Source organism: Lissotriton helveticus (assembly GCF_964261635.1).
Source record: "Lissotriton helveticus chromosome 1_1 unlocalized genomic scaffold, aLisHel1.1 SUPER_1_unloc_38, whole genome shotgun sequence".
Lineage (NCBI taxonomy): Eukaryota > Metazoa > Chordata > Amphibia > Caudata > Salamandridae > Lissotriton > Lissotriton helveticus.
In genome coordinates, this window is record NW_027611679.1 from 2,014,403 (window position 1) to 2,040,772 (window position 26,370).

A 26,370-nucleotide genomic window follows, 5' to 3' on the forward strand; every position below is an offset into this window, starting at 1 on the left:
GAAATTTCATTAACAATAGGCTTTCCTGAAAATCCAAGGGAAACATTTTTAGAGCCTGAGAGCGGAGCCCCTGGAACCTCGTCATGACTGATAGTAGTCCTACTTGCCCCTGTATCAATCAAAAACTTTCTGTCTTTCCCTAATACCTGACTGTGTACATAGGGACCCTCTTGATCTACAGGTATCTCGATGAGAGGCAAGCCTACCTCCCTCTCTAGGCTGTTTCATGAATACTGTTGATACTCTGGATACTCTGTTTGGGCATACTGGTACATCTGCTGTGTAACATGCTGTGTTGCAGCGATAGGCTGCGGTGCTGGAACTGTCTGTTGTGCATTCTGTGGTGACTGAGAAGTCTGTGAAACTTGTTCTTGTCTAGACGGACGTGGTCTTTCTTTAGTCTTACCAGTAGCTATGTTGTGTTTCAGAACTGCACACTCGTTTATAAAATGACCTGGCTGTTTACAATAATTGCAAGTCCCTTTAACGGGAGCTGCAGAATGACTGGCTTGATTCGGACCCCTCTTCTGACTGTCTTGTGGAACAGATTGTGCAACTAATACTTTCATTTTCGTGTCTTTCATACGTCTCCTTTCGTGTTCTTGCTCTTCCCTGATTCTATTCTGGTGATGCTGGAGCATCTGTAGCATTTGTGACGGGGTATTAGCTTGCCAACTACTTTCGACTTTCAAAACTCGATTTTTAACTTGTGGACTTGAATTCTCGACTAGTTTGGTAACAAAAAGATGAGGGTACGATTCACTACTCGTCTTCAGACCACTGTTGATAATAAAAAAAAAATCAAATCTAGAATAAAAATCACTAGTGTCTTCATCCTGTTTCTGTTTACATGCTGAGATTGCATCCCAATCTTCCTTTTTCGTGGCTAGTAACCTAGGCAAAACCTGTATCAATAACTCGGGCAATTCTTTAACTTTACCCCCTAGACCGGTACCCGGTACTCGTGAATTATCTTCAGCTTCTAGAGCAGTCCAATCTATCTTTTTCTCTCCCACCTCCCATTCTTTTTCCTTGAGTTTCTCATATACCCCTGCGGGCAACAGGACCTTTAGCATTTTAATGATATCAGGATACGTGTATTCTCCCATACGGAGCATGTCTTTTAATTCTCGATGGAACCCTGCTGGATCTTTATCGTGACAGGGAATTAACTTCTTCATCTCTAAGAGTTCCATCTTTGTGATAGGGGTGTAAACAAATACTCGTTCTAGATCACCACCCGTTGTCCTAACTGGGTGTACTTCTCGTAACGGATGCTGTCTATCTATGTAAAATGATTTACTTTCTGGAGGTGAGACATGAACAAAATGCGGATTCAGAAACGTTCTATATTTGTGGCGCTGTTCTAGAATGATACTAATTAAATCGGTACCAAGACCTTTCCATCTATACTGGAGTAACTCGTTCAGAACATCATGTAACGGACCTGGATCAGAATGTTGTCCCTCATACAGTGTAATGAGGTGCTGGATCATATACATACCCACCAGTCGCTGCTCGGCTGGGGGCCGTTTCAGAAACATTTGTGCCACTATTTCGTCTGGAAAAGTGGTAGAATCAGTAGTCCACCGGACTGCTGATCGGGCTAGTTCTTGTTCATGCATGGTACTAAGTTTACTATAACCGATTCGTGATTTCAGAATGTGATCGGTAGCTTGGAATACTTGCTCAAGAGAACCTTGTTCTGGTACTGGAGGAGGGAAAACTTTCTTGTGTTCTAGGCGTGAATGTCGGTCGGGAAGTCTAGTTCTACCTACATACGCTATTCTGGTGGGATTCTCGGCGTCTACCTCTTCGTTATCAGAGTTATCTTCTTTCTCGGTTGCTTGTAGTGCTTCTCGTTTCTCGTGTAACTTTATTATTTCTCTACGGATTTTCTTGTACATACTCTCTATACAGGTCTGTGTCTTGTGTCTTCCCTCGGCTATGTGGTCACTCCACCTGGTCAGGACTTTCATTTCTTCCGGATCTTTATCCGGATAATCTTGTTCCCTTATTAAACAATTAATTAGAAACTTTAAAAGCATGAGCTGAATTTCGACTTTTCTTTGAGTCATGGCTTCGCCAATACTTCCTGGATCTGCTCCTGTACGGATGAAACGATATATTCTGTCTAGATATTCTTTCATATTTGGTAGGGTGTCCAAGTATTCGGTCACCTGTCTTACGCGCAATGAATATATGACCATATTATCATCGCCTGGGACTGGATCATAACGGCATTCGGTAAGGGCTCGCTTGATATCTGCAACTGACTGATGTTTGGGCGAACGCTGTAACGCTCGGGCATGTAGCTCGAGTAATGTCACACGTTTGTGTTGCGGCGGGGTTCCAGGAGGACTTCCCCCCGAGGCCCCTTGACTAGAATCGTCGACGGGTATTGTACGCGCTGGGAGAGTAACTGATGTAGCGGGTACATGTACTGTGGGCTGGACCGGGGGTACCGTAACAGGTGCTGTAACGGGTGCCCCGGTGACTGGGGGAACAGGAATTACATTATTTGCTGGAGCTGGCGGAACAGGATTTGCATATTCTGGGACTGTGTCATCCAAATAGGACGAGAGAAAAATATCAGCTGCGGTCGGTTTGTGACGTAGCTTAATCGGAACTAATGGCGGCGGGAAATTACATGGTGCTTCCGGGGTTGCTTTCGGCAAACCCTCGGTAAGAAGAGGATACATACCCTTAATAAGGGCATTTCTCTGTCTGTCTGACTGTTCGGCTTTAACTCGTTCACCTACTTCGATTAATTCCCTTTCTTGGGCTCTTTCTGAGGATTCCCTACTTAATTCTGTCTTTCTGATTTCTTTTTCGGTTCTTTTATGAGATTCTTTGCGCCATAACTCGATGGCATCTTTCTGGGACTGTCTGGCTTTCTTTTTCCATAATGCTTCTTCTACTCGCATGATGCACTCGGCATCCCACGTACCTGATACGGGCCATCTATATTTCTCGTCTAATACCTTGGTGTACTCCACCCATAAGTCTAGATATAATATGGCACTTAGGCCATGCTTATGATACATAAAATGACCTGGACTGTCCCTAGGCGGGACAGGAACTGCTTCCTCGAGCAGACCTTTTCTTGTTTTTAACTGACGTAATTTCGAGAATAGTGGCATAATTTGGGCTGGAGTCTGGACACAATACAATACACGATAAACACAATAATAACTGAAAAAACAAATCATTCATACCACGACATTGAAAACACATGAAATAACATTTATAATAACAGTTCGGACAGAATACATGAATTTTCTTGAGAACAGAAACTTACTAGAATGACTAGATGTACTGCTAAAACAGCACGAAACTTACCGGTCCCATAAAGAGACACGTCAGGACCCGCGTCCACCTAGGTGAACACTTCGTGTTGGATCTGCGTACCCAAACCCACGGACCAGAGACAAATTAATTGACCCTGTCTAGATACTACCCCAGCAAAGGTACTCACCGGGCAGCAAGAACGGAAGGCCTCGGACTGGACTGAACTGCTACGACGACCGACTACGGACTTCGGACTTCAGTTGCAGGTGGGCCTCTGGATACCTCGGACCTTGGACTCTCGGCTTGGGCTCTGGTCGGGACTCGCCGCGTTCCTCCACCGCCTCGTCTGGACGCTGGACCGCAACCTCCGTCTCCTCCGTGGGCCTGAGGGATACTTGAAGCAGAAATATCTGCACGTGCACTGTATGGTTCCGTCACGGCTGCAGAGGATCAGGGGGCCTGCGTGGCTTCTCCGGCGCGTGGGGAAAGGGCAAGTCCCTGTTCGGGCGCCATTATGTGGTAAATAAATAATTAATTACCGGTTCTATTTTTCAGGATACTCATATAAACAGATAGCTCAATAAATAAGAGTCAGGATTCGAGGTATCTTGAGTCACAGGCTTTAATCAGACATAAAGGACAGGAACAGGACAGCCTGCATGGGAATAGGATGGCAGCTGCCGGGGGCAGGATCTGGGAGCATAAGGGATAACTTTTAATATGGGTGCACAATATATATACTTGAACAAAATACATTACATTCAATACAGTAGGCGTGGTTTCGTAGCAGTCGCGAAAGATAAGGGCAAAATGATGTAACAAGAAGGCGTGTACAGGGCGTATACATAGACATGTGATGTAAACGTAACAGAATATGTCATAAACGGGGCGGAAACATGGAGGGGGCTACCTGAGCAGCTGGGACCTCTAACCTAGTGGTGCGCGCAAACGGCAATGACGTGTTACCAGGGAGAACTGGGGGATATGACTTCTGCGCTAGAAGAGGAGACTAAAGTCTGGAGTGTCAGAGCGACATGTACCCAGGGCCTATCTGGTATCTGGTGTTTAGAGTACATGTTGATAGAATCCAAAAGTTATCAGGGCAAAGGCTACTTGATACTAAGACTGGTGCATGCATAATTCTACATGTAGTGCGTGTGCGAGGAATATTCTATGAATATTAATACAGTATTTCTCTTACATGGAGACATAAAGGCTAGACCATGACGGAACTATTGATGCGATTCAGTAGCTTAGGAATGCAGAGAAGGAGGGCCGGACTGATAACTGGAAGCATAACATATTCTTGGCAGACTGGGAGGCAGAGCCAGGCCGGGCCGGGCACTGCGAGGCATGAAGTAAGCGAAGGGTCAGGGATGCAGGTGGGGGCTGTATCGCTCCTCGGAGAGGGTTCAGGAGACAGGAGCTGAATCTGAGTCCGGGCCCTTTTGAGGCCTAGAAACGGGGACAATTCAATGAATTAACGTGCACACTGTAAAATGTGGCAACGTAGGTTTACATAGGCCTAATATTCGTAGCTTTCACGAGGACTGGAAACTGGCATACTAGAGATGGACACAACTGTAATTGCGTCTTTAATCGATCAGGGGGGAATACATGCATATCGATCATGCACATATGGCATAAGGTGGGGAACACGTAGGCACATACAACATGGCAAAATGTACTTTTCCACAGGGAGGTGAGGCCTGTCCATGGGTCAGAGGAGGTGAGGCCTGTCCATGGGTCAGAGGAGGCGAGGCCTGTCCAGGGGTGCAGTGGAGATGAGGCCTGTCCAGGGGTGCAGAGTAGGCAAGGCCTGTCTAGGGGTGCAGCGGAGGCGAGGCCTGTCCAGAGGAGGGGCAGAGGAGGTCAGGCCAGTCCAGGGGTCCAGAGGAGGTGATACCTGTCCATGGGTCAGAGGAGGTGTCTAGGGGTGCAGGGGAGGTGAGGCCTGTCGAGGGGGGCAGGAGAGGTGAGGCCTGCCCATGGGTGCAGAGAAGGATCGGTCTGTCCAGGGGAGCAGGGGAGGTGAGACCTCTCCAGGGGTGCAGAGGAGGAGAGGCCTGTCCAGCGGTGCAGAGGAGGAGAGGCCTGTCCAGGGATGCAGAAGAGGAGAGGCCTGTTCAGGGGTGCGGAGGAAGTGAGGAGAGGACTGTCCAGGGATGCAGAAGAGGCGAGGCCTGTCCAGGAGTGCAGAGAAGGTGAGGCCTGTCCAGATATACAGAGTAGGAGAGGCCTCTCCAGGGGTCAGAGGAGGTGAGGCCTGTCCAGAGATGCAGAGGAGGTGAGGCCAGTCCAAGGGGGTAGAAGAGGAGAGGCCTGTCCAGGTGCTGCAGAGGAGGTGAGGCCTGTTCAGGGATGCAGATGAGGAGAGGCCTATTCCGGGGTGTAGGAGAGGTGAGGCCTTTTCAGGGCTGCAGAGGAGGAGAGGCCTGTCCAGGCGTGCAAAGGAGGTGAGGCCTGTTCATGGGTCAGAGGAGATAAGGCCTGCCCAAGGGTCAGAGGAGGTGAGGCCTGCCCCTGGGTCAGAGGGGGTGAGGCCTGTCCAGGGGGCAGAGGAGGTGAAGCCTCTCCAAGGGTGCAGAGGAGGTGAGGCCTGTCCAGGTGGCAGAGGAGGAGGGGCCTGTCCAGAGGTGCAGAGTAGGTGAGGCCTGTCCAGGGTTGCAGAGGAGGAGAGGCCTGTCCAGGGGTGCAAAGGAGGTGAGGACTGTCCAGGGGTGCAGAAGAGGCGAGGCCTGGAGTGGGGTGCAGCGGAGGTGAGGCCTGTTCAGGGGTGCGGAGGAAGTGAGGAGATGCCTGTCCAGGGATGCAGAAGAGGCGAGGCCTGTCCAGGAGTGCAGAGGAGGTGAGGCCTGTCCAGGAGTGCAGAGGAGGTGATGCCTGTTCAGGGGTGCAGAGGAGGCGAGGCCTGTCCAGGCGTGCAAAGGAGGTGAGGCCTGTCCATGGGTCAGAGGAGATAAGGCCTGCCCAAGGGTCAGAGGAGGTGAGGCCTGCCCCTGGGTCAGAGGGGGTGAGGCCTGTCCAGGGGGCAGAGGAGGTGAAGCCTCTCCAAGGGTGCAGAGGAGGTGAGGCCTGTCCAGGTGGCAGAGGAGGAGGGGCCTGTCCAGAGGTGCAGAGTAGGTGAGGCCTGTCCAGGGTTGCAGAGGAGGAGAGGCCTGTCCAGGGGTGCAAAGGAGGTGAGGACTGTCCAGGGGTGCAGAAGAGGCGAGGCCTGGAGTGGGGTGCAGCGGAGGTGAGGCCTGTTCAGGGGTGCGCAGGAAGTGAGGAGATGCCTGTCCAGGGATGCAGAAGAGGCGAGGCCTGTCCAGGAGTGCAGAGGAGGTGAGGCCTGTCCAGGAGTGCAGAGGAGGTGATGCCTGTTCAGGGGTGCAGAGGAGGCGAGGCCTGCTCACCTATCCAGAGGAGGAGAGGCCTGTCCAGGGGTGCAGAGGAGGAGAGGCCCGTCCAGGGGGTAGAGGAGGTGAGGCCTGTCCAGAGGAGGAGAGGACTGTCCAGAGGAGGGACTGAGGAGGCGAGGCCTGTCCAGGGGTGCAGAGGAGCTGAGGCCTGTTCAGGGGTGAAGAGGAGGGAAAGCCTGCCCAGGGGTGCAGAGAAGGAGAGGCCTGGCCAGGGGTGCAGAGGAGGTGAGGCCTGTCCAGGGGTGCAGAGGAGGTGAGGCCTGTCCAAGGGTGCAAAGGAGGTGAGGCCTGTCCTGGGGTGCAGTGGAGGTGGGCCCTGTCCAGGGGTGCAGAGAAGGTGAGGCCTGTCCAGGGGTGCAGAGGAGGTGAGGCCAGGACAGGCCTGTCCAGGTGTGCAGAGGAGGTGAGGCCTGTCCCGGGTTGCAGAGGAGCTGAGGCCTGTCCAGGGGTTCAGAGGAGGTGAGGCCTGTCCAGGGGTGCAGAGGAGTTGAGGCCTGTCCAGCGGTGCAAAGGAGTTGAGGCCTGTCCAGGGGTGCAGAAGAGGAGAGACCTGTCCAGGGGTGCAGAATAGGTGAGGCCTGTCCAGGGGGGCAGATGAGGTAAGGCCTGTCCAGGGGTGCAGTGGAGGTGAGGCCTGTCCAGGGGGGTGCAGTGGAGGTGAGGCCTGTTCTGGGGTGTAGAGGAGGTGAGGCCTGTCCAGGGGGGTGCAGTGGAGGTGAGGCCTGTCCAGGGGTGTAGAGGAGGTGAGTCCTGTCCAGGGGTGCAGAGGAGGTGAGGCCTGTCCAGGGGTGCAGAAGAGGTGAGGCCTATCCAGGGGTGCAGAATAGGTGAGGCCTGTCCAGGGGGGCAGAGGAGGTAAGGCCTGTCCAGGGGTGTAGAGGAGGTGAGGCCTGTCCAGGGGGGTGCAGTGGAGGTGAGGCCTGTCCAGGGGTGTAGAGGAGGTGAGTCCTGTCTAGGGGTGCAGAGGAGGTGGGGCTTGTCCTTTACTGAGTGGTGCACTTTATATGGGGCCTGTTCAGAGTTGGTGTAGAGGCGAGCAGGCCGTTTCCAGAGGGGGGAGGGGCAGAGGAGATATGGCATGTCCGGCAAGGGGTTAGGAGGTGCAGCAGATGTGACGGCTGTCCAGGGTGTTGCAGAGGTGCATAGGCCTGTCCAGGGGGTGCAGAGATGGGGAGACCTGCCAAGGGAGGTGCAGGCGAGGCTTGTCCAGGGGAATGCATGGAAAGTGAGGCCTATCCTGTCCTGTGGGGGCAGAGGAGGTGAGGCCTGTCAATGGGGGTGTAGAGGAGTGGAGGCCTCTCCATGGGGGTGCAGATAGGTGAGGCCTGTCCACGGGGTGTATCCTGTTCTGCTGGGGGCTGGGAATTAGAGGCTTGTCCTGTGCACAGTGTGCAGAGGAGGTAGAACCTGTCATGGGGGTGCAGAGGAGATGGGGCCTTACCAGGGAATGCACAGCAGGTGAGGCATGTCCACGGGGGTGCAGGAGATGCAGAACCTGTCCAGGGGGTGCAGAGAAGGCATGTCCAGAGGGAAGAGGAGATGAGGCCTGTCCAGTTGGCGCAGAGGAGAGGCTTCTCCGGGGGTTGCAGAGGAGGTGAGACCTGTCAAGGGAATGCAGAGGAGGTGAGGCCTGTCCAGGGAATGCAGAGGAGGTGAGGCCTGTCCAGGGGGCTGCAGAGGAGGGAAGGCCTCTCCAGGGGGCTGCAGAGGAGGTGAGGCCTGTTCAGGGGATGCAGGAGAGGCAGAACCTGTCCAGGGGGTGTAGAGAAGGTAAGACCTGTCCAGGGGCTGCAGATGAGGTGAGGCCTGTCCAGCGGTGCTGAGGAGGAGGTAAGGCATGTTTTGTCCATGGGGGTGCAGCCGAGGAGAGACCTGTGTGGGTGATACAGAGAAGGTGAGACCTGTGGAGAGGGGGGAGAGGCAGAGGAGGTAAGACCTGCCCCTTGCAGAGGAGGTGAGTCCTGTCCTGTTGGGGGAAAGAGGTTAGAGGAGGTAAAGCTTGTCCAGGGGGAGGCACAAAGAAGGTGAGGCCTGTCCAGTAGGAGCAGAGGCGGTGAGGTCTGTCAAGCGGGGGGGGGGGGCTGCAGAGGAGGTGGCCAGCTGTATAGCCTATGTCCATCTGCTGCAACTGTCCTTTCCAATGCTGTATTGGGTGTTGTGATTGGTGCTGTGGTTCCTGAGCTTACCCGCCTAAAAGGTTTGGGCTCTCTCTTTATTATATTAGTATAGATTCCCGTATATCATGTCTTATAGTACGTTAGTAGTTGGACTAGCCCCTACTCATGTTATATGGTATCCTTCATTACACATTGAGAACTGCACCAATGCCATCTTGCATTTTACATGAACTAGGCCCGGGCAGTGGTCACGTGTTGTTTGTCAAGTAGCCGAGCAGGCTCCAATTAGTTGAGTTATACAAGACAGCTGAATTCATGATGTTCTCTCCTCGCTCTGAGGCCCAAGGTCGCATCTGGCCTTCAAGGAGTTGAACACATTCTCGGAGGCGCCGGGACGATACTCTCATGTACCGGGACAAAAGGGAGTCACCCCTCCTGACCTTCCCCAGTAATAGCAAAAGCAGACTTCTGAACAAGCTGTATGTGGAAGGCTCTTGTTTTAAGTTACCAGATGGCACAACGACAGCTGCGTACGCAATTACTACCCTGCGCACTGTAGTTGAAACATCTCAAGTTCCCTATCATTCTGCGCTGACAGATGAGTTAATAGCCCTGTTGCGAGCATGTGAGTTAAGTGAAGGACTGGAAGTAAATATCTACACAGAGAGCCAGTATGCCTTTGGTGTGGCTCATAGTTTTGGCAAATTGTGGGCAGAAAGGGGGTTCTTCACTTCGCATGGCCAGCAAATATAACATGGCCCTTTGATCTTAAGGTTGTTAATGCCTTTGGCTCTGCCTCGGAAGGTAGCAGTTATGAAATGTTGTGTGCACAAGGCCATAGTGGATACTGTGGGAGAAGGGAATGCTTTCGCGGACCAAACAGCAAAAGACACTGCTAGATCTAAAATGTCTCCAATGCATGTAAATTCCGCTAGATGGGTTGAGGAGTCTAAAATGTTCGATAACACTATGGAAAGTGTTAGAGAGATACAGAAGGAAGCTACCCCTGCTGAACTGACCCGCTGGGAGAACGAAACAGGGAGGTTGGATGATAATGGAAGGGAGAAGGGTTTCCTCTTCCGGGTAAGTGGGGGCAGATACAGCACGAGCAGCGGATGCTGACATCACATCCTGTCTCCCATTGAGTGTTCAGCCTGCTGCAGAGGAGGAAGGACCCCTGTCAGGTGGTTCATCTTCAGACTCTCACAGACCCCAGATCTGCCCCTGCTGCCCCCCTTAGACCCCAGATCTCCCCCCCCCGGCCCCCAGGAGGAGGAGAGAGCCTGGACATGTCTGCACAGGTCTCTCCTCAGGTAGGAGATTGTCAGCACCTTCTGCTGTGTTTGTAGAAATAGACTGAATAATCCTGGAGGGAATCTCTGCAGGAGCCGGGCTGAGCTGGGCTCTTCTATCCGGGGGCCCCTGGGGCTGAGCTGGGCTCTTCTATCTGGGGCCCCTGGGGCTGAGCTGGGCTCTACTATCCAGGGGCCCCTGGGGCTGAGCTGGGCTCTTCTATCCGGGGGGCCCTGGGGCTGAGCTGGGCTCTTCTATCTGGGGCCCCTGGGGCTGAGCTGGGCTCTTCTATCCGGGGGCCCCTGGGGCTGAGCTGGGCTCTTCTATCCAGGGCGTCTGGGACTGAGCAGGGCTCTTCTATCCGGGTAGCCTGCGGCTGAGCTGAGGTCTTCTATCCAGTGTTCCTGGGGTTGAGCTGGGCTCTTCTATCCGGGGGCCCTGGGGCTGAGCTGGGCTCTTCTATCCAGGGGCCCCTGGGGCTGAGCTGGGCTCTTCTATCTGGGGCCCCTGGGGCTGAGCTGGGCTCTTCTATCCAGGGGCCCCTGGGGCTGAGCTGGGCTCTTCTATCCGGGGGGCCCTGGGGCTGAGCTGGGCTCTTCTATCTGGGGCCCCTGGGGCTGAGCTGGGCTCTTCTATCCGGGGGCCCCTGGGGCTGAGCTGGGCTCTTCTATCCAGGGCGTCTGGGACTGAGCAGGGCTCTTCTATCCGGGTAGCCTGCGGCTGAGCTGAGGTCTTCTATCCAGTGTTCCTGGGGTTGAGCTGGGCTCTTCTATCCGGGGGCCCTGGGGGGGTTTCCTACTGACCCTAGGGGTGTTTGTGGGCATCCTTGGTGTTAAAGAGTGTGTAGGATAGTAGGGTCTGCTTCCTATGATTACCCCCACATTTTGCTGTGATGTACTGTTTTTTTTACTTTAGTGTGGCTGTGGGCCTGCTAATCAGACCCACAGCCCAGCTGTTCTCTCTCTAAATTGATACCATGTACTTTAGATACATACCAGATTGGGTATTTGGTCACCTCTGTGAGCCCCTCTATAGTTTACCATAGGTACCCAGGACATAAGTGCATCCAAGGCCTACCAGGGGCTGCAGCATGTATTATGCCACCCCTGGCTGGCTATCCAAACTGACACCACAGGCTTATCACTCAGCTTGGGTAAGGTGTTGTAATCACCCCTTACTTTGATATAGTATACCTATATTTAAGCTTATATATAGACACATATGCACCTATAAGTCACTCCTATGGCAGGCCTCGACAATGCTGGAGGCAGAGTGCTTGGTTTTATGTGGGAGGGTGCTCTGGCATGAGCTGAGCCCCTCTGCAGCTTTTGGAACCATCTCCTTATAGCTGTTCTATGATATAGACATACCATATACTCTTAAGTGCATTATAATCCTCGCGGGTAAATGCAAACTTTGGTTTGGCTATATCAAACATGTTGTGTAAGGTGTCAAATGCTTTGGAATACTACCCCCTCGCCAATTCTGGCGGCGGGGGTAGCATTCCACCCTTCTAGAGGGAGAAGACATGTATATTACTGCTTTACCCGGTTAAAGTTAAACAGAACCTCAGCATAACAAAGTTTCGCGCCAGAGCTGGGGCTGGAGTGCCCCAGCAACTGGTTTGAACCGGGCTATGCATGGAGCACCTTGTGTGCCCCAGGCAGTGTCTGGAAAAGCATCTTTCCATTCAACCCATCCTGCCCCAATACACTACTGGCTGTCTGGGGAGGTGCTGGCACCTCCCTCGGCAGGAAACCTATTGTCCAGGCCTCCCTCACTGTAGTTTCCCCAAGCTGCAGGAGGTCAGACTTGTGTCTGTGGCAGCAGCATCCATTTTGTGATCGAGGGCAGAGTCATTCGAAGAGCCAGGTCTTCAGCTTCTTGCGTAACTCAAGAAGCGAGGAGGAGGCTCTGTTGTGTTGAGGGAAGTCGCTCCATGCTTTCGGAGCAATGTATGAGTAGGTGTGGCCTCCGGATCTGTGTCTGTGTATGTCTGTAATGTGTCTGAGTATGAGTCCGGCTGAGCGGGGGTACCTAGGGTGTTGACGGAAGGAGTTGCGGTTGTTCATGTATGCAGGGCCTTTTTTGTGTAGTGCCTTGAGTGTGTGGGTGTGTGTAGTTGGAACTGTGGGTGCTTATGTATCTGGAGCCAGTGGAGTCCCCTCAGGTGTGGTGTGATATGTGTTCTGAGCGAGAGGTTGTAGATGAGTCTGGCAGCTGGGTTCATTGTGGTTTGCTGCCTTCTGGTGAGCTGTTTGATGATTTCTGCATAGAGAGAGTTCCCGTTGTCCAGACTACTGGTGATGAGTGCGTGGATGACAGGCTTTCGTGTTGCATGGGAGTCATTTGAAGATTTTCTTCAGTCTTTTCAGTGTGTGAACAAAGCAATAACAAAAGGGATGAGGGACGGAGCATTTGAGCAAATCAAACACTCACCCCCAGTCAACTGATCTGGGTTTAATCCATCACCATTCTTTAACTCACTCTACCACCCCAGTTCAGACATAGCCATATGCAAATCAGTCTGACCCTGTGCCTCATGGGTCGCTTTGTTCGCCCTAAGTGTGGCAGGGTATGCCCAGACGTGGGTCCCTTGCTCACTCTACCACTGGATTCAAGATAGCCTGGCTGATGAGGATTGTGAATCTAAAACCGGTCCCAGGATGCTTCTTTCCAGTCCAGGGAAGACATGGCTTGGCAGTTCGGGCTGGACTGTTCCCGAGAGGCCATAAAAGCTGATGCCGGGACAGACGCGCAGCGGACGCGCAGCGGACGCGCCGCTGGCATGCGAAAGGCAAGCCCGTCTACGCCCGTCCGCGCCTGGTCGTCGCCTGCAGCCAGGAACACTGGACCTTTTGAGGTAAACAATCAGATCAGGTAATTGCCTGCTGAGAGCACAGAACAAGGCTAGCACACCACTACAGCTTTTCTGCACCAACCGGTATCCACACACCCTAGAAGGTTCGGTGGCCTGTTATAATTGTCAGTTCCAAAGTGACCAGGAAACTGGTATACCACCAGAGAAATTACCCCGACCCTCTCCAACCAAATATGGCCTAAATAGTCTTCTTTGTAATGTTAGGTCACTGGTCAAGCACTCGACCGAGATATGGGATGTGATTTCCTCCCAGTCATCGGATATTTGCTTCTTAACAGAGAACTGGCTAAACCCCTCCAACCATCCAACCATCGCACTAGCTATCCCTGATAACTATAAACTAATCCATCCCGATAGAGGGGAAAAACGAGCGGAGGCATTGTCATAGTTTTTACAAACACAATTAATGTGACATGGGTCTCAACCACCTGCACTGACTCGGTTAAGTTAGGTATTTTTGAGATAAGAGTGTCCGCAATGGAAATGTGGAATGGAGCACTGATTTACCACCCCGGGGCCCCGGGCCAGAAACCAATTTCAATCACCTATTGATAGAACAGATAGCCATGCATGTTCTAGCTTCAAACACATTTTTCCTACTAGGTGACTTTCATTTCCATGGGGAAGAACATACCATCCCGGAAGTTAGGAAACTTCTAATAGACCTAGAAACATAAGGACTCTCCCAAAGAGTCAATGGCCCGACGAATGCAGCTGGGCACGCACTAGATCTAATTTTTTCCAACATAGAACAGCTGGACTGCAAGACACCTCTCCTCTTACACGGACTGTACATTTTCTAATTACGTTAGAGGTTCAGCCTCCTCACTCCCCTACAAACAGTCGGCCGCGATTCAATGCTCATAGACCTTGGCACAATTTTAGTCCTGAAACCATTAGCGATGCTTTTCACCTCAAGTCACCAAATGACAACCCCGAGGTCTCTGAAGTGCTGAATTCCTTCAACTCTGCCTTTACAGAGTCACCGGACGAAACAGTTCCCTATAAAAATCACGGTCTCACACATCACTGACCATCAGCCCTGTGGTTCACACCAGAACTAAAACTAGAAAAAACTAAATACAAGATCTTAGAGAGATTCTGCCGTATCAGGAAAGAGCCTCAAGACAAGGATCAGTACAAACAAGTGCTGTCTCGATATCATCAGAATATCAAATCTGCTAGGGGGAGCTTTTTCACTAATCAAATCGAACGAGCTGACAACTCCCCCAAAGTCTTCTTTAGGTCTCACCTGAGACAGCGCATGCTGTCTCTTTGAGACATTTAGTAAGTGGCATTTAAAAGTGCCACCAGAGGCTTTTGGTGGCCTAAAGCTTGCGTGCAAGTGAGCATGCACGCGCGCAGCCGCCATCTGCCTCTGTCATGGCTCATTAAGCCTCCTCCACCCCCTTGCTGTCTGCTCTCACTAACCCCCTCCCATCTCCCCCTCCCTTCTCCCCCCTCTCTCCTCGTTAGCTTGTTATTCTTAACTTCGGAAGCATCTGATGTGAATTCTTTAAGGAGCAATTCACTTCCGACTAAGCCAATGCCGCCTCAGACAGTAGACATTTTCTGGTGCTTGTTCCTGCTTTCATTGGTTTCATGGACCCAGCTGATGTTACTGTTTGCTTATGTTGCACGCTTTATGGCCACCTTATCTTTTAGTATTGTATGCTTCGGCAGACTTCGGTGTCAGAGCACGCTTTAACCCTCTACACCGCAGCACAAAGTCATCGAGAGCGAGCAACAAATGACACCAACACACTGTCCCTCATGGGGACATAGATTGTGAGAGTAGCACTGCAACTTGACTTTCACCTACTACCTCTCGTTTTTAACGTGGAATTGCCAGCTGATGTCCAAATATTTAAGAAGCCCCGAAAGCTTTCGTAATTGTAGCCTTTGTTTGGAAATCCTGGGCAGGACGGGTTTGAGCGGCGTCCTCTGGCATATGAATGTGTAACCAGCTCTTCCCAGTTACCCTTTACCCCTCCCTTGTGAGAAGTTTCAAGGTATCGATTGCTATAGCAGGCAGTTGCTGTTTTGCTATCAGTTTAATCCCTTGTAGTGTAACTTCGCTTGTGAAACAGTAACATTTCACAGACTGCCTTCTGAGTGCGTAAGCTTGAATGGAGCCCCCGCCACCCTTCTGGTTTTGAAACAAATACTCAGAGGCAACATTAGATGTTTTGCACATTGACTCTTTAGTAATACAACGTTTGAGCAACTTCAGAATTATGGTGATATGTAGGGATACGGCACTGCATAAAGGATGTATGGAATATTGGCTATGAGTTGTCTTTTCACTTGCCTACCCTTAGTGGTGTGAAACGCACTGGTACCAGCATGCTGCACAGAGGATGGACGCATTCTTTAAGTTGCAGCCCTTTTGCTGTTTCCTACACACACTCACCTAGCACTATTTTTATGCACAACAAGCATTGGCATAGCCAATAGGTCTCGCCTTTGGGACCTTATAAGTGTTTAGCCATGCAACAGTGAATGTTGTTGCACCAAGGACATTGTGCTGCATACCTAAATACTTATAAGGTCTCAAAGGCGAGACCTATTGGCTATGCCAATGCTTGTTAATATAGTTCGCGATTTTATCTCCCACAAGCATGCATTCAATCTCCTGTGGAATCCCAAGAACTCTGACTCTGTGCCGAATTTCTTCCAGGAAAAACCATCTCTAAACGAGAGCAGCCAAAAGTAACCCTCCACACGCCAGTCAGTTTTCAGCCTATCACTGTAGAGGAAATACACAGCTCCTTGGATGCAGCTAAGTCTGCCCCCCCCCCCCCCCCCCCCGGGGTCTCTGTCTTAAAATAATATCCCTTCTAGCTACCTGCTGTGCCCCAAAGATCCAAGAGAGCTTTAATTGCTCCAAATCAGGCATTATTCTGACAGAGTGGAAGGCAGCATGCGTACGGTCCATATTAAATTAAAAAAAACAACGCTGCACCAAAAACTCTCGGCAACTATCGCCCAATATCCTTGTTACCCCTTCTGAGCAAACAGCTGGAAGGCCTAATAAATAAACAGCTAGGATCCTATCTTGAACTCAATCATAATCTTCATCCCTCACAATCTGGCCTTCGCCCAGGGTACAGTACAGAGACTGCGCTCCTGGCCGTGACCGATTCATTGAGACAGGGGGTGAATACAGGAATGCCATTGATGCTGATTGTGAGAAGTTGGCCTGGTATATGATGTTAACTATTCTAGTGAGCACCCTGCACCAGTCCAAACAACCCTTATGGTGATGGTTGTAAAGACAACCTTATAGACCAGCTATCCTAGTGGTAGCATGGACAGAGCAGTCTTAGGCTTAACTCAAGAGGGCATGTGAAGCCAGATGTTTTACCATATTCAATCCCTTTAATACCAAGTGAAAGGACACCACACAGGTTATATATATAAAATATATGTATGTATTACTAAATTAATCCTCTGAACTCTTTATGAGGTCAGAGGCACAAGCACATAACAAGATACTCAATCAACATACAATAAGTCTCTCAGACTGTGTACCAATCACCTAGCCTTTAGAAAAATGCTGAAGACTTTTTTGTTTTAATATATCCCCTGCCTCTGATTTGGTGAGCATTATGCCTACTACCTGCTGGGTGAGCAAAGCGCAGAGATACTCCTTCAGGAGTCGAGTCTAGCGCTATATAAGCTTATAAATAAATAAATAAATAAATAAGTTGCACAATATACAGTAATGCCCTAGGGGAACTTCGAACCATATACTAAAATAGTGGTAAAAGAACCACGTCACGAACAAAGGATAGTCCTAGGGCCTGGAGAATCGCTGGGGCTACGCTGTACTACCAAAGGATAGGGAGCAGGAGGGGATGCGTGTGCAGTGTCTGAACACACACACGGGTTCACATAGAGTTAGAATCGGAACAAAAGAATTGGAAACTAGTTCTTTTAGGTCACTTCCGACTGGACTAGATAAAAGCTACGTGAAACTAGGACTCTAGTATAGTCAATCTTCACAGGAGCACCGAAGTACTCGCGTTACCTCACCCACAGGAAGCGGGTGCATAGGTCCCAAAGTGTGTCGGGTTTCGTCGTTGATTCCTATGGAGCCTTGGAGAAAGATGCTGCAGGCGACCAGGAGAGAAGTGTCCGGGTTGGATCCAAGGGCAGATCGAGGATGAAGAGTACCTGAAAGCAGAGGGGACAGAGTCTGGGTCACTAGCCAGTGCCCAGGATGGAACCAGGAAGGAACCAGGCGATGTAGGGAAGCAATCAGGCGATGTCATAAAGCTTGTCTCTGCTGCCACGTGGACCAGGAGATGTAGACGATGACCAGGAGCTGGGCACGGACTGTCCCACAAAGGATCTCACTGTCGGCGGTGTCGGCTTCCGGATTGGAGTCAACAAGCCTTGGCAAAGGCAACCCATGCAGGATTCGAAGAGGGCCTCTTGATCAGACCTGCAAGGTCTGATGGACTTCTCCTTTTCAGGGAAGCAGGGGCCAGTTTGGAGCAACCAGACCAGCATTGGAAATTTGAAGGTTCGTTGTCTCAGAGGCCACTAGCTAACGGGCAAGTGACCGGACAGATGCATCGAGCAGGAAAATGCAGAAGGGCCCCACGCAGAACTTGTGGAGTGTGGAGAGGTGATCTTCCGTGCAGTTGGTGCTCGGGGCTGGGGCTTCTAAATCCCCAATGCACAACTTCGAGGGTGCCTCAGAAGTTGCACGGAAAGCAATTTACTGGCTTTCCAAGTTGGCCAGTCCCACGTCTCGCGTCGCCTCCACGGGTCTCAGCTTTGCTGTGGCTGTGGATCGGGCTGAAGGAAGTCTGGAAGTCCAGATCTTGTCAGGTTCTGTGTTCGGGCTCTGGCGGGAGCGACAACAAAGCAAACCGTTGATCGCTTGATGGTGCCTGCTTGTACAGGGTGGTCACTCCTTGACCACAAGGGAGATTCTTCAGTCTTCTTTCTTCAGATAGAATGTCGAAGGTCCAGAGTTTTGTTTCAAGTTTCAGTCAGGATAAAATCTAAAGTCTTGGGACTCAGCTCCTACCTATATACCAAATCTAGGGGCTGGATTACCTGCTAGGTCTCTCCTATGGGTGGGACCAGGGAAGGGGGTGCTTATACCCCCTTCCCTTTCTCCTGTTTCGCGCCAGAGCTGGGGCTGACGTGCCCCAGCACCGGTTTGAACTGGACTATGCATGGGACACCTTGTGTGCCCCAGGCAGTGTCTCGTTTCAATCAACCCTCCCTGCCCCAATAAACTTTGGGCTGTCTGGGGTGGGGCTAGCACCTCCCAAGACAAGAAACCTATTGTCCAAGCCTCCCTCACTGGAAGGGCTCCCAGCTACAGGAGGTCAGACTTGTGTTTGTGGCAGCAGCATCCATTTTGTGTTGCTGAGGCTCTGGTTAACTTTAACCGGGATTAGTAGGAACAACATGTCTTCTCCCTCTAGAAGGGTGGAAAGGCAGTATTCCGAAGCCTATGACACCTTACATGACATGTTTTGATAAAGCCAAACCAGAAGTAGCATTTAACTGCGAGGTTCATAATGCACTTAAGAGTATATGGTGTGGCAATATCATAGAACAGCTATAAGGACATGGTTCCGAAAGCTGCAGACAGGCTCAGCTCACATAACACCAAGCACTCTGCCTTCAGGATTGTTAAGGCCTGCCATAGGAGTGACTTATAGGTGCATATGTGTCTATATATAAGGGTAGATATAGGAATACTACATCTAAGCAAGGGGTGATTACACCACTGTTGGACTTTGGCCCTTAGGGCAGGTTCACCCCTAGACTTTTTGCGTGAAATGGTGACCTGGTGATGGTGATTTTTGGGATTCTGCGCACTTTCACTGTGTCCCAGTGGAAAGTGCGTGCGCACTCTGAGTGCATGTGCTGAGCTAGGCCTGCCCGCCCATAGGAATGCATGGGGAATGTATGTGTCCCTGGTAGTTCCTGATGCGTGGGGTGTACAGGCTTGAGTCTGGTATGTGTGAACTCGTGTGAGTGAATGCTGCGCAACGGTGTATGCAGCATGTATGTGTCTAGTAGGGAAGCGCCATTTCTAGACATGGCTGTACGTGTGCTGTGAGGGTGCTGGCGTGTGATTGGCTGGAGCTGGCTGGCATGCCAGGCTCCAGGAAGTCTGGATGGGTCTGCCCGGTGGTGAGTGGGAGATCTGCATGAGTAATGTGTGGGAGGAGTGTACCTGTGTCCTGGATGGGCTGGGTTTTCCCCACACAATGCTGGCTCCGCCCCCCTGTGGAGAGTCTAATGACCCAGGCCCTGCCAGTGAATAGAGAGGGTGGTTGAGGTAAACAGAGTACTCAAGAACCAGCTGCGACTGGTTCCGCCCCCACTCTGCACCCTCAGACAAAGGGAAATGGTGTATAAAAATGGGGCTGTGTCCCCACAGATGTTGTTCTCTTCCAGGATCCTGAGGGGGCTGTTGCTGCTGCTGCTGGGCCAGAGGACCGCCACTTGGGGTGTCTCCCTGCCTGGAGACCCAGTGAGCTGGCTCTGGGCCCAGCCTTGCCCCCCCCTGCCTACCTAAGGACTTTGCCTGGACTTTGCTAGCTTCCAGCGCCTGGAAGCACTTCATTTTGTGCTCTCTAGCGCTTGAGAGCGCTTTATTTCGTCCTAGCGCTGGGAGCGCTGTGGTTTGTGCTCACTAGCGCTTGAGAGCGCTTTATATTGATCAGCAGCGCCTGGGAGCGCTTTTGTTAAGCAGGTGCCCACCCTGCATTTTGCTGCTCTAGCGGCTGCCCACGCCGCATATTTGCGTGATTTATTTTATTATCGGGAGCTCACCCCGTGTGGAAATCACCGCCGCAGCCCAGGAGACCCGGCCGGGCCGCCGCGCTGCCTACGGCGACCCGGAAGTCCCGCCTCCACACCCCTGGGGTCGCGCTGCCATTGGCGGCCTCGAAGCAGGAAGTCAGGCGGGCCTCCGGGACAACCAGAACCGGAAGAGGGAGGGCGGAAGCCTACCCCGCCTCCCACAGAGAAGCTGCGGCAGTTTTGAAGCACCGGAGCAGGCAGGAGCCTACCCTGCGCCCCGGTGCAGTCACTGAGAGGAACAGGGCGGCTGCAGAGGCAGGCAGGGCTCCGGTGCTGGAAGGAGAGCCCCGCGCTGCACACCGAGGAGTGCAGGAGAGAGAGGAGAACTGCAGCGCCAGAACGCGGTGAGTGCTGGTGCTTTGGAAAGGAGAGGGGGGCGTCGGGACACATTGCCGGTGTCCGCCCCGCCCCCTCTCATTAGCGCGACCTCTGGGGGCATTGCAGGGTCGCTTGAGCCCCGAGAGGCTCCACTCGGGCTGCATTCTTTCAAAGAGCCTGCGAGGCTCAGGGCAGCAGTTGTTGTCAGAGCCCGAGAGGCTCGTGTGGGTATTACTTGGTTCGCTGAGTCCCCAGGAGGGGGACTCCAACTACGCCCCCATTTCGTGTTCGGAGCCCTGAAAGAGGCTCCAGGCATTGTGCGCAGAGCCCAGTGGGGCTCAGGGGGGCATTTGTTCTTCGAGCCCACGAGGCGCAACGAGGCTGCATCTTTTTGGTTTTGAGCCCTGAGAGGCTCCTGAGTGCCATAATTCTGACAGAGCCCAGAGAGGCTCACAGCCCCCATTGTTGTTGCAGAGCCCAGCGAGGCTCCAACGTGTGGCCCCATTGTCTGCACCAGTTGCCCAGCACTTCGTGGGCAGCTGCCACGTTTAGGCCCTGACATTGGGACACATGGACAGTCACAGGTGGTGACTTGTGAGATTGGCACAATTGATATTGTTTTTACACCTCTGAATGAATGTCATGCATTGCATCATGTTTATGTTCTTACACCCCTACAGGTATTGTGATACATAGGTGGTTGTTTTCTCCCTAGTGCAGGTGGTGCTAGTGAGGTCCTGTTACCAGTAGTTACTGGTTGTGTGCTATTTTGTGCTAAAGTAAATTTATATTTTACCTTCTAAGTGCTATTTCTGAAAGTGCTACTTCTGATTCCTGACAGTGGTCCAGGTGGCCCTGTCTTGTACATATCCCCTGTAAATTCTGCCCGTGCCTCTGGCACATTGTAAAGTGTGTGTTTTATCTAATGTGTTTTGGTGTAATACAAAGGCTATTTTTATATAACCTTGTGTGGAGTTTCCTTTGTGGTGGGCCTTTGGTTGTTGTTGCTGGGGTGCTTGCGCAAGTACTTAGCCTACATCGCCTCCAAGTTTAGCCTTGCTGCTCGCGCCACGTTACCTAGAGGGTGAGTAGGGGTTATCTTGGCGTGTAACTCCCTTGCCCTGACTTGGGGGTGGTGGTCTCTGACTGACTTTGGCGAAAGCCCTGGCCAGCCGGGGATCCCATTTCCAACATCCACCTTGCTCCAGCTGAGTGATCAGCCAGTTTTGTCAGTTTGGATGGCCAGCCAGGGGTGGCAAAAGAAATGCTGCAGCCCCTGGTAGGCTTGGGTGCACCTATGCCCTGGGTACCTATGGTACACTCTGCAGGGGCTCACAGGAGTGACCCTAATCCCAATTGGTGATGTACCTAAAGTACATGGTGTGAAATTTAGAGAGAGAACAGCAGGGCTGTGGGTCTGATTAGCCACATTAAGTCGAAAACTAGTGAAACAAAAAGCAAAAAGTGGGGTGACCATAGGAAAGCAGACCCTACTCTCCTACACTGATATTATTAGATCTCCCCGCAGTCTTTGACACCATCTCTCATCCAAGGTTCTTGAAAAGGCTGCAGGCAATTGGTGTACAGTGTCTGGCACTCAAGTGGCTTCAGCATTTCCTGACAGACAGGCAGCAAACTGTCATCCTGGGCCCGCACTCATCACGCAAAATGGGTTTAGACGAGGGTGTCCTGCAGGGCTCATGACAGAGCCTCACTTTGTTCAATATCCATATGGCCTGTTAGCGAAGATTGCGGAGCACTTTGGCTTTGAGATAATATCCTACGCTGATGACACCCAGCTGATGCATAGTCTAGGCCAAGACCTGATAATAGCAAAAAAACGTTTTGCATCAGGAATGCTAACAATCTCCAACTGTATCACCGAGAACTATTTCCAGCTGAACCCAGAAAAGACGGCATCATGCTGCTTGGAAAAGCCCCCTCCAACCGGTCAGACAACTGGTGGCCCCACCAATTGGACACTACCCCCGTGCACAAACTAACTGTAAAGAATTTGGGGATAAAACTGGACCACTCATTAACGATGAAAGATTAGATTGCGGCAACTACAAGCGCATGCTACTACAATCTGCGACTTCTGCGCATAATTTTTCCCTTCCTCCCCACTACAGTCCTCAGATCTCTGGTCCAGGCCATGGGGATAAGCAGACTGGACTATGGAAATGCCCTTTTGGCAGAAGCTAGCGAATCACTGCTCTCCAAGCTCCAGATGGTCCAGAATACGGCAGCTAGGCTTATTCTAGACTGCCCTTCTGGAACTCCCTCAGCGCCTTTGATGAAGGAACTGCATTGAATACCAGTGAAAAAGAGTTCCCATTTAAAGATCTGTTGCCTCACGTACAATGCTTTAAAAGGCAAAGGCCCATTATATCTCCAAAGAAAGATTACAGTTTACACCCCTAGCCACAATCTCAGATCCAGCGACAAAGCCTTACTGTGTCCACCCCGCATCCGCCAAACACACACTGATGGGAAAGGCCTTCTCCTATCTTGCTCCAAGGTCACGGAACAAACTTCCCTTAACCCTGCGATCCACTCCCAAATACAGTAAATTTAGGAAACTACTTAAAGCCTACTTATTCTGAACCATCTGATACATGTTTCCTGTTAGTATCCGCATCAGCGCCAAGATGCCCCCGGGTGAGTCGTGCGCTGTAGCAAATAATGTTAACATAACGTAGGTGGGTGCGATGAGTGCTGTTTCCATGCGGTGGTTGGCATTAATCTGGACTTGGTGTCCTTGAGGAGCTGGTTGTTGAGGAGGTAGTTGGTCAGACGCCTGTTGTTAGATTTGGGGGTCTCTGGTTGGCACAGGTAGGTACTTGTGACAAATAGGGACCCTCTTCTCTAGTCAGGGTAAGGGGATTACACTCCTAAAATAACCCCTGCTCGCCCCCTTGGTAGCTTGGCATGAGCAGCGGGGCTTTACTTCAGAGGCTTTGTAAGTTAAGCAGTTGTGACCACATACAGTAACCCAGTGACAACACTACAAATGGACACCACACAGGTTTTATATAAAAAATAAGTAGACTTTATATAGAGTTACCACAGGACCATAAATGACAAAAATACACACTATGATTACTCTAAGATGGTAGATTTAAGCTTAGTTCAGTTCAGTTCTTAGATGCGACACTCTGCGTTAATGTACCTTAAGTTGCGTTGCGCTTCCACGACAAGAAATGTCGCAGCGATGGGAAATGCGGCAAAGTTCAGGTACAGAGAAATAAAGACGTGAAGATCTTCCCGATGCAGCACGCTTCTTGGAAATGCGAGAAGCTCTCGGTTCGATGCGTGGACTGCAGCGACGACAAAAGCTCCAGCGGCCACGCTCTTCTCCCACGATGTGTGAAGCTTCCGCTCGATGCGACAACTACAGCGGTGACATCCAAGATGTGACAGCAGCAGCTCCGACGGCGGTGCGCTTCTCGGGGATGCAAGGTGCTTTTGGTTGATGCGGTGCAATGCGACAGTTCCAGCACCGACACCCTCCTTCGGAGTTGCGACGGTAGGAACAGCGACGGCGACACACTCCGACCTCGCTGCGAGATTCTTCTCCTGATGCGGTGCAGTGCGACAACTGCAGCGGCGACACCCTCCTTCGGAGTTGCGACGGCAGCAGCAGCGACGGCGACATGCTTCCTCTTCGTTGCGGCACGCTTCTCTCCGATGTGGTGCAGTGCGACAGTTCCAGCTGCGACACCCTCCTTTGGAGTTGCAAAGGCAGGCACGGCAACACGCTTCTTATTGTTGAGTCGCGCTTCCAGCTCCTTGTGACACGCAGTCCCTCGGAAGGCCCAAAACAGCAGCATGCACTTCCAAAGAACTCTGGGGAGCTGGGGAGTGAAGTATGTTGTCCCTGAGACTTCATCAGGAGGCAAGCTCTTTTCCGAGCCGTGGAGATCCTTCACAAGTTGAAAGCAAAGTACACAAAGTTCCTTTCGCCTTCCTTTGGCAGTAAGGAAACCACTGCAGGCCAATCCCCCAAGCAGCACCTCAGCTTGGGAATAGTCTCTCCTCAGTTTCATCAGGTTCCTCTACTCAGTAAAGGTTTCTTCTTGTAGTCCAAAGTGATCTAATTTCATTGGATCAGGGTCCCAGTATTTATATCCCAAATTCTTTGTTCTCTGAGGGGAGAGGGGCCTTTGCCCAGTCCAAACCAGTTATGAAACACTCTGTTTACCAGACTTCCCCATTCCTTTCACAGTGCAGGGCATTCACATCAGACGCTCCACAGGAGGTGGAGCCAGCATTGTGGAGGGCAAGTACAGTCCCGGAGCACTTTGTTTACAGGACTCCTTCTCTTCTTTCAGTGTGCAGGGCAGAGACATCAGCCGCTCCCCATGAGGTGGAGCCAGCATTGTGGAAGACAGGCACAGCCCTATTCAAGGTTCAGGTGCAACTCCTCCCATCTAGTTGCAGATCTCCCTATTCACCACCGGGTGACTCAGCCTGTCTCCTGGAATTCCCCAGCCCTGTTACTTACAGAAACAGACATAGGAATACACAACCTAGCAGAGACAGGTTTGAACGGGGTGCTCATTGTGATTACCGGGCCACTTTTCCCCCCGCTGTGTCCTGTCTGTGGGGGCTAAGGAGAGCACCTGCTCACGCCATCGCGAGGGGAGAAGACTACATCCCCCAGGTGCCCTAGCGGCGTGACTGTCGCCGATGGAGATCGAACGTGCCAGGAGGCGTATAAGAGGGCGTGAGAGCCCCCGCACTGCGGGAGCTCATTGTGATTACTGGGCCACTTTTCCACCCGCTGTGTCCTGTCTGTGGGGGCTAAGGAGAGTGCTTGCTCACACCATCGCGAGGGGAGAAGACTACATCCCCAGGTGCCCTAGCGGCGTGACTGTCGCTGATGGAGATCGAATGAGCCAGGAGGCGTATAAGAGGGCGTGAGAGCCCCCGCACCGCGGGAGCTCATTGTGATTACTGGGCCACTTTTCCACCCACTGCGTCCTGTCTGTGGGGGCTAAGAAGAGTGCTTGCTCACACCATCGCGAGGGGAGAAGACTACATCCCCCAGGTGCCCTAGCGGCATGACTGCCACCGACGGAGATCGAACGCGCCAGGAGTCGCATTAGAGGGCGTGAGAGCCTCCGCACCCCGGGACGGGCGCGAGCGAAGCCCGGGCCAAGGGCGGGCTCGTCCTTGCTCGTCAGTGACTGTCAGAGGCTGGGCTGGGCCACATCTCTAACGTCCCTGTTGGACCCTGTGAGTTAAACTCCGTATATGCGTGGGACTGTTACTGGAACTATCTTGTGTATTTAAGGAGAGATAGCATTGGTATCATTAGTATAGTATAAAGTCTCAGGCTGGAACTTAAGTGTTATTAAGGAAATATTGTATTTTAACTATTTCGGATGGGTTAAGTCAGGGTGAGACACCGAGTAAATATGGCCAGAAGGAAAACAACTAAGGCGCAAATGGAAAAATCCTGCACTGAGAGAGATTCATTTCTTGTTAAAGCAGTTAGTGCCCTAACTGAGGAGATAGACCTTACAGAAAGATGGTTATCTTTAGGGTCTAGCCACGTAGAGAGAGAACTGAACAACAAGTCCAGAATGAGTTGTAACGGGGCCAGATCGAGGGATTTAACCTCTGAGCATTATATAACGGTTGAAGGACCAATTGAGGCCCCTAGCAATACGACTAATGTTATTAGTCCTGATATAGAAAACTCCCATATTTCCATGACCCCGACAATGTCCATTCCAGACACACCCCCCTCACCTAAAGGGAAGAGAAGTTGTAGGAAGAAATTAACAGTTCAGGGTAACACTAAGGTAAATAAAGGGAAAGTAGAGGCGACTAAGAGGGCCACAGATATAAGCAATAATAGGAAGGTACTGGCAGATCTCCCCAAACCCATTTTAACTTTAGATGATAGATTGGACAATCAGGCTAAAGAGGTCCATAAAATGAGCGATTCTCTTGATACAATTGATAATAGATTACATCATGCCCAAGGCCCAACTAAGGCTGTCCAACTAATTGATGGCCCCAAATTAGCTTCCCCTTCTAAAGGCATTGGCAATACCTGCATAGCTACCAAGACGTGTAGCATATCTAGGGAAACTCACCCTGAGTTAAACATAGGGATTCAAGATAAGCAATGTGAAACCCCCAACTCAGTCAGAAAGGGTAATCCCTATTGACCCAACCCAGTCAGAAAAGGTAATCCCTAGTGAATCAACCC

General features: G+C 51.5%; 1 protein-coding gene across 1 annotated transcript in view; it reads left to right on the forward strand.

The window, feature by feature from the left end:
- Window positions 1-26,370, forward strand: part of LOC144805990 (uncharacterized) — a 121,821-nt gene that overhangs the window by 34,607 nt on the left and 60,844 nt on the right. The window contains exon 2 of the mRNA XM_078672451.1: window positions 9,745-9,892. Coding sequence (XP_078528577.1) covers window positions 9,745-9,892 — 148 coding nt within the window. The remainder of the gene's footprint in view (window positions 1-9,744; window positions 9,893-26,370) is intronic.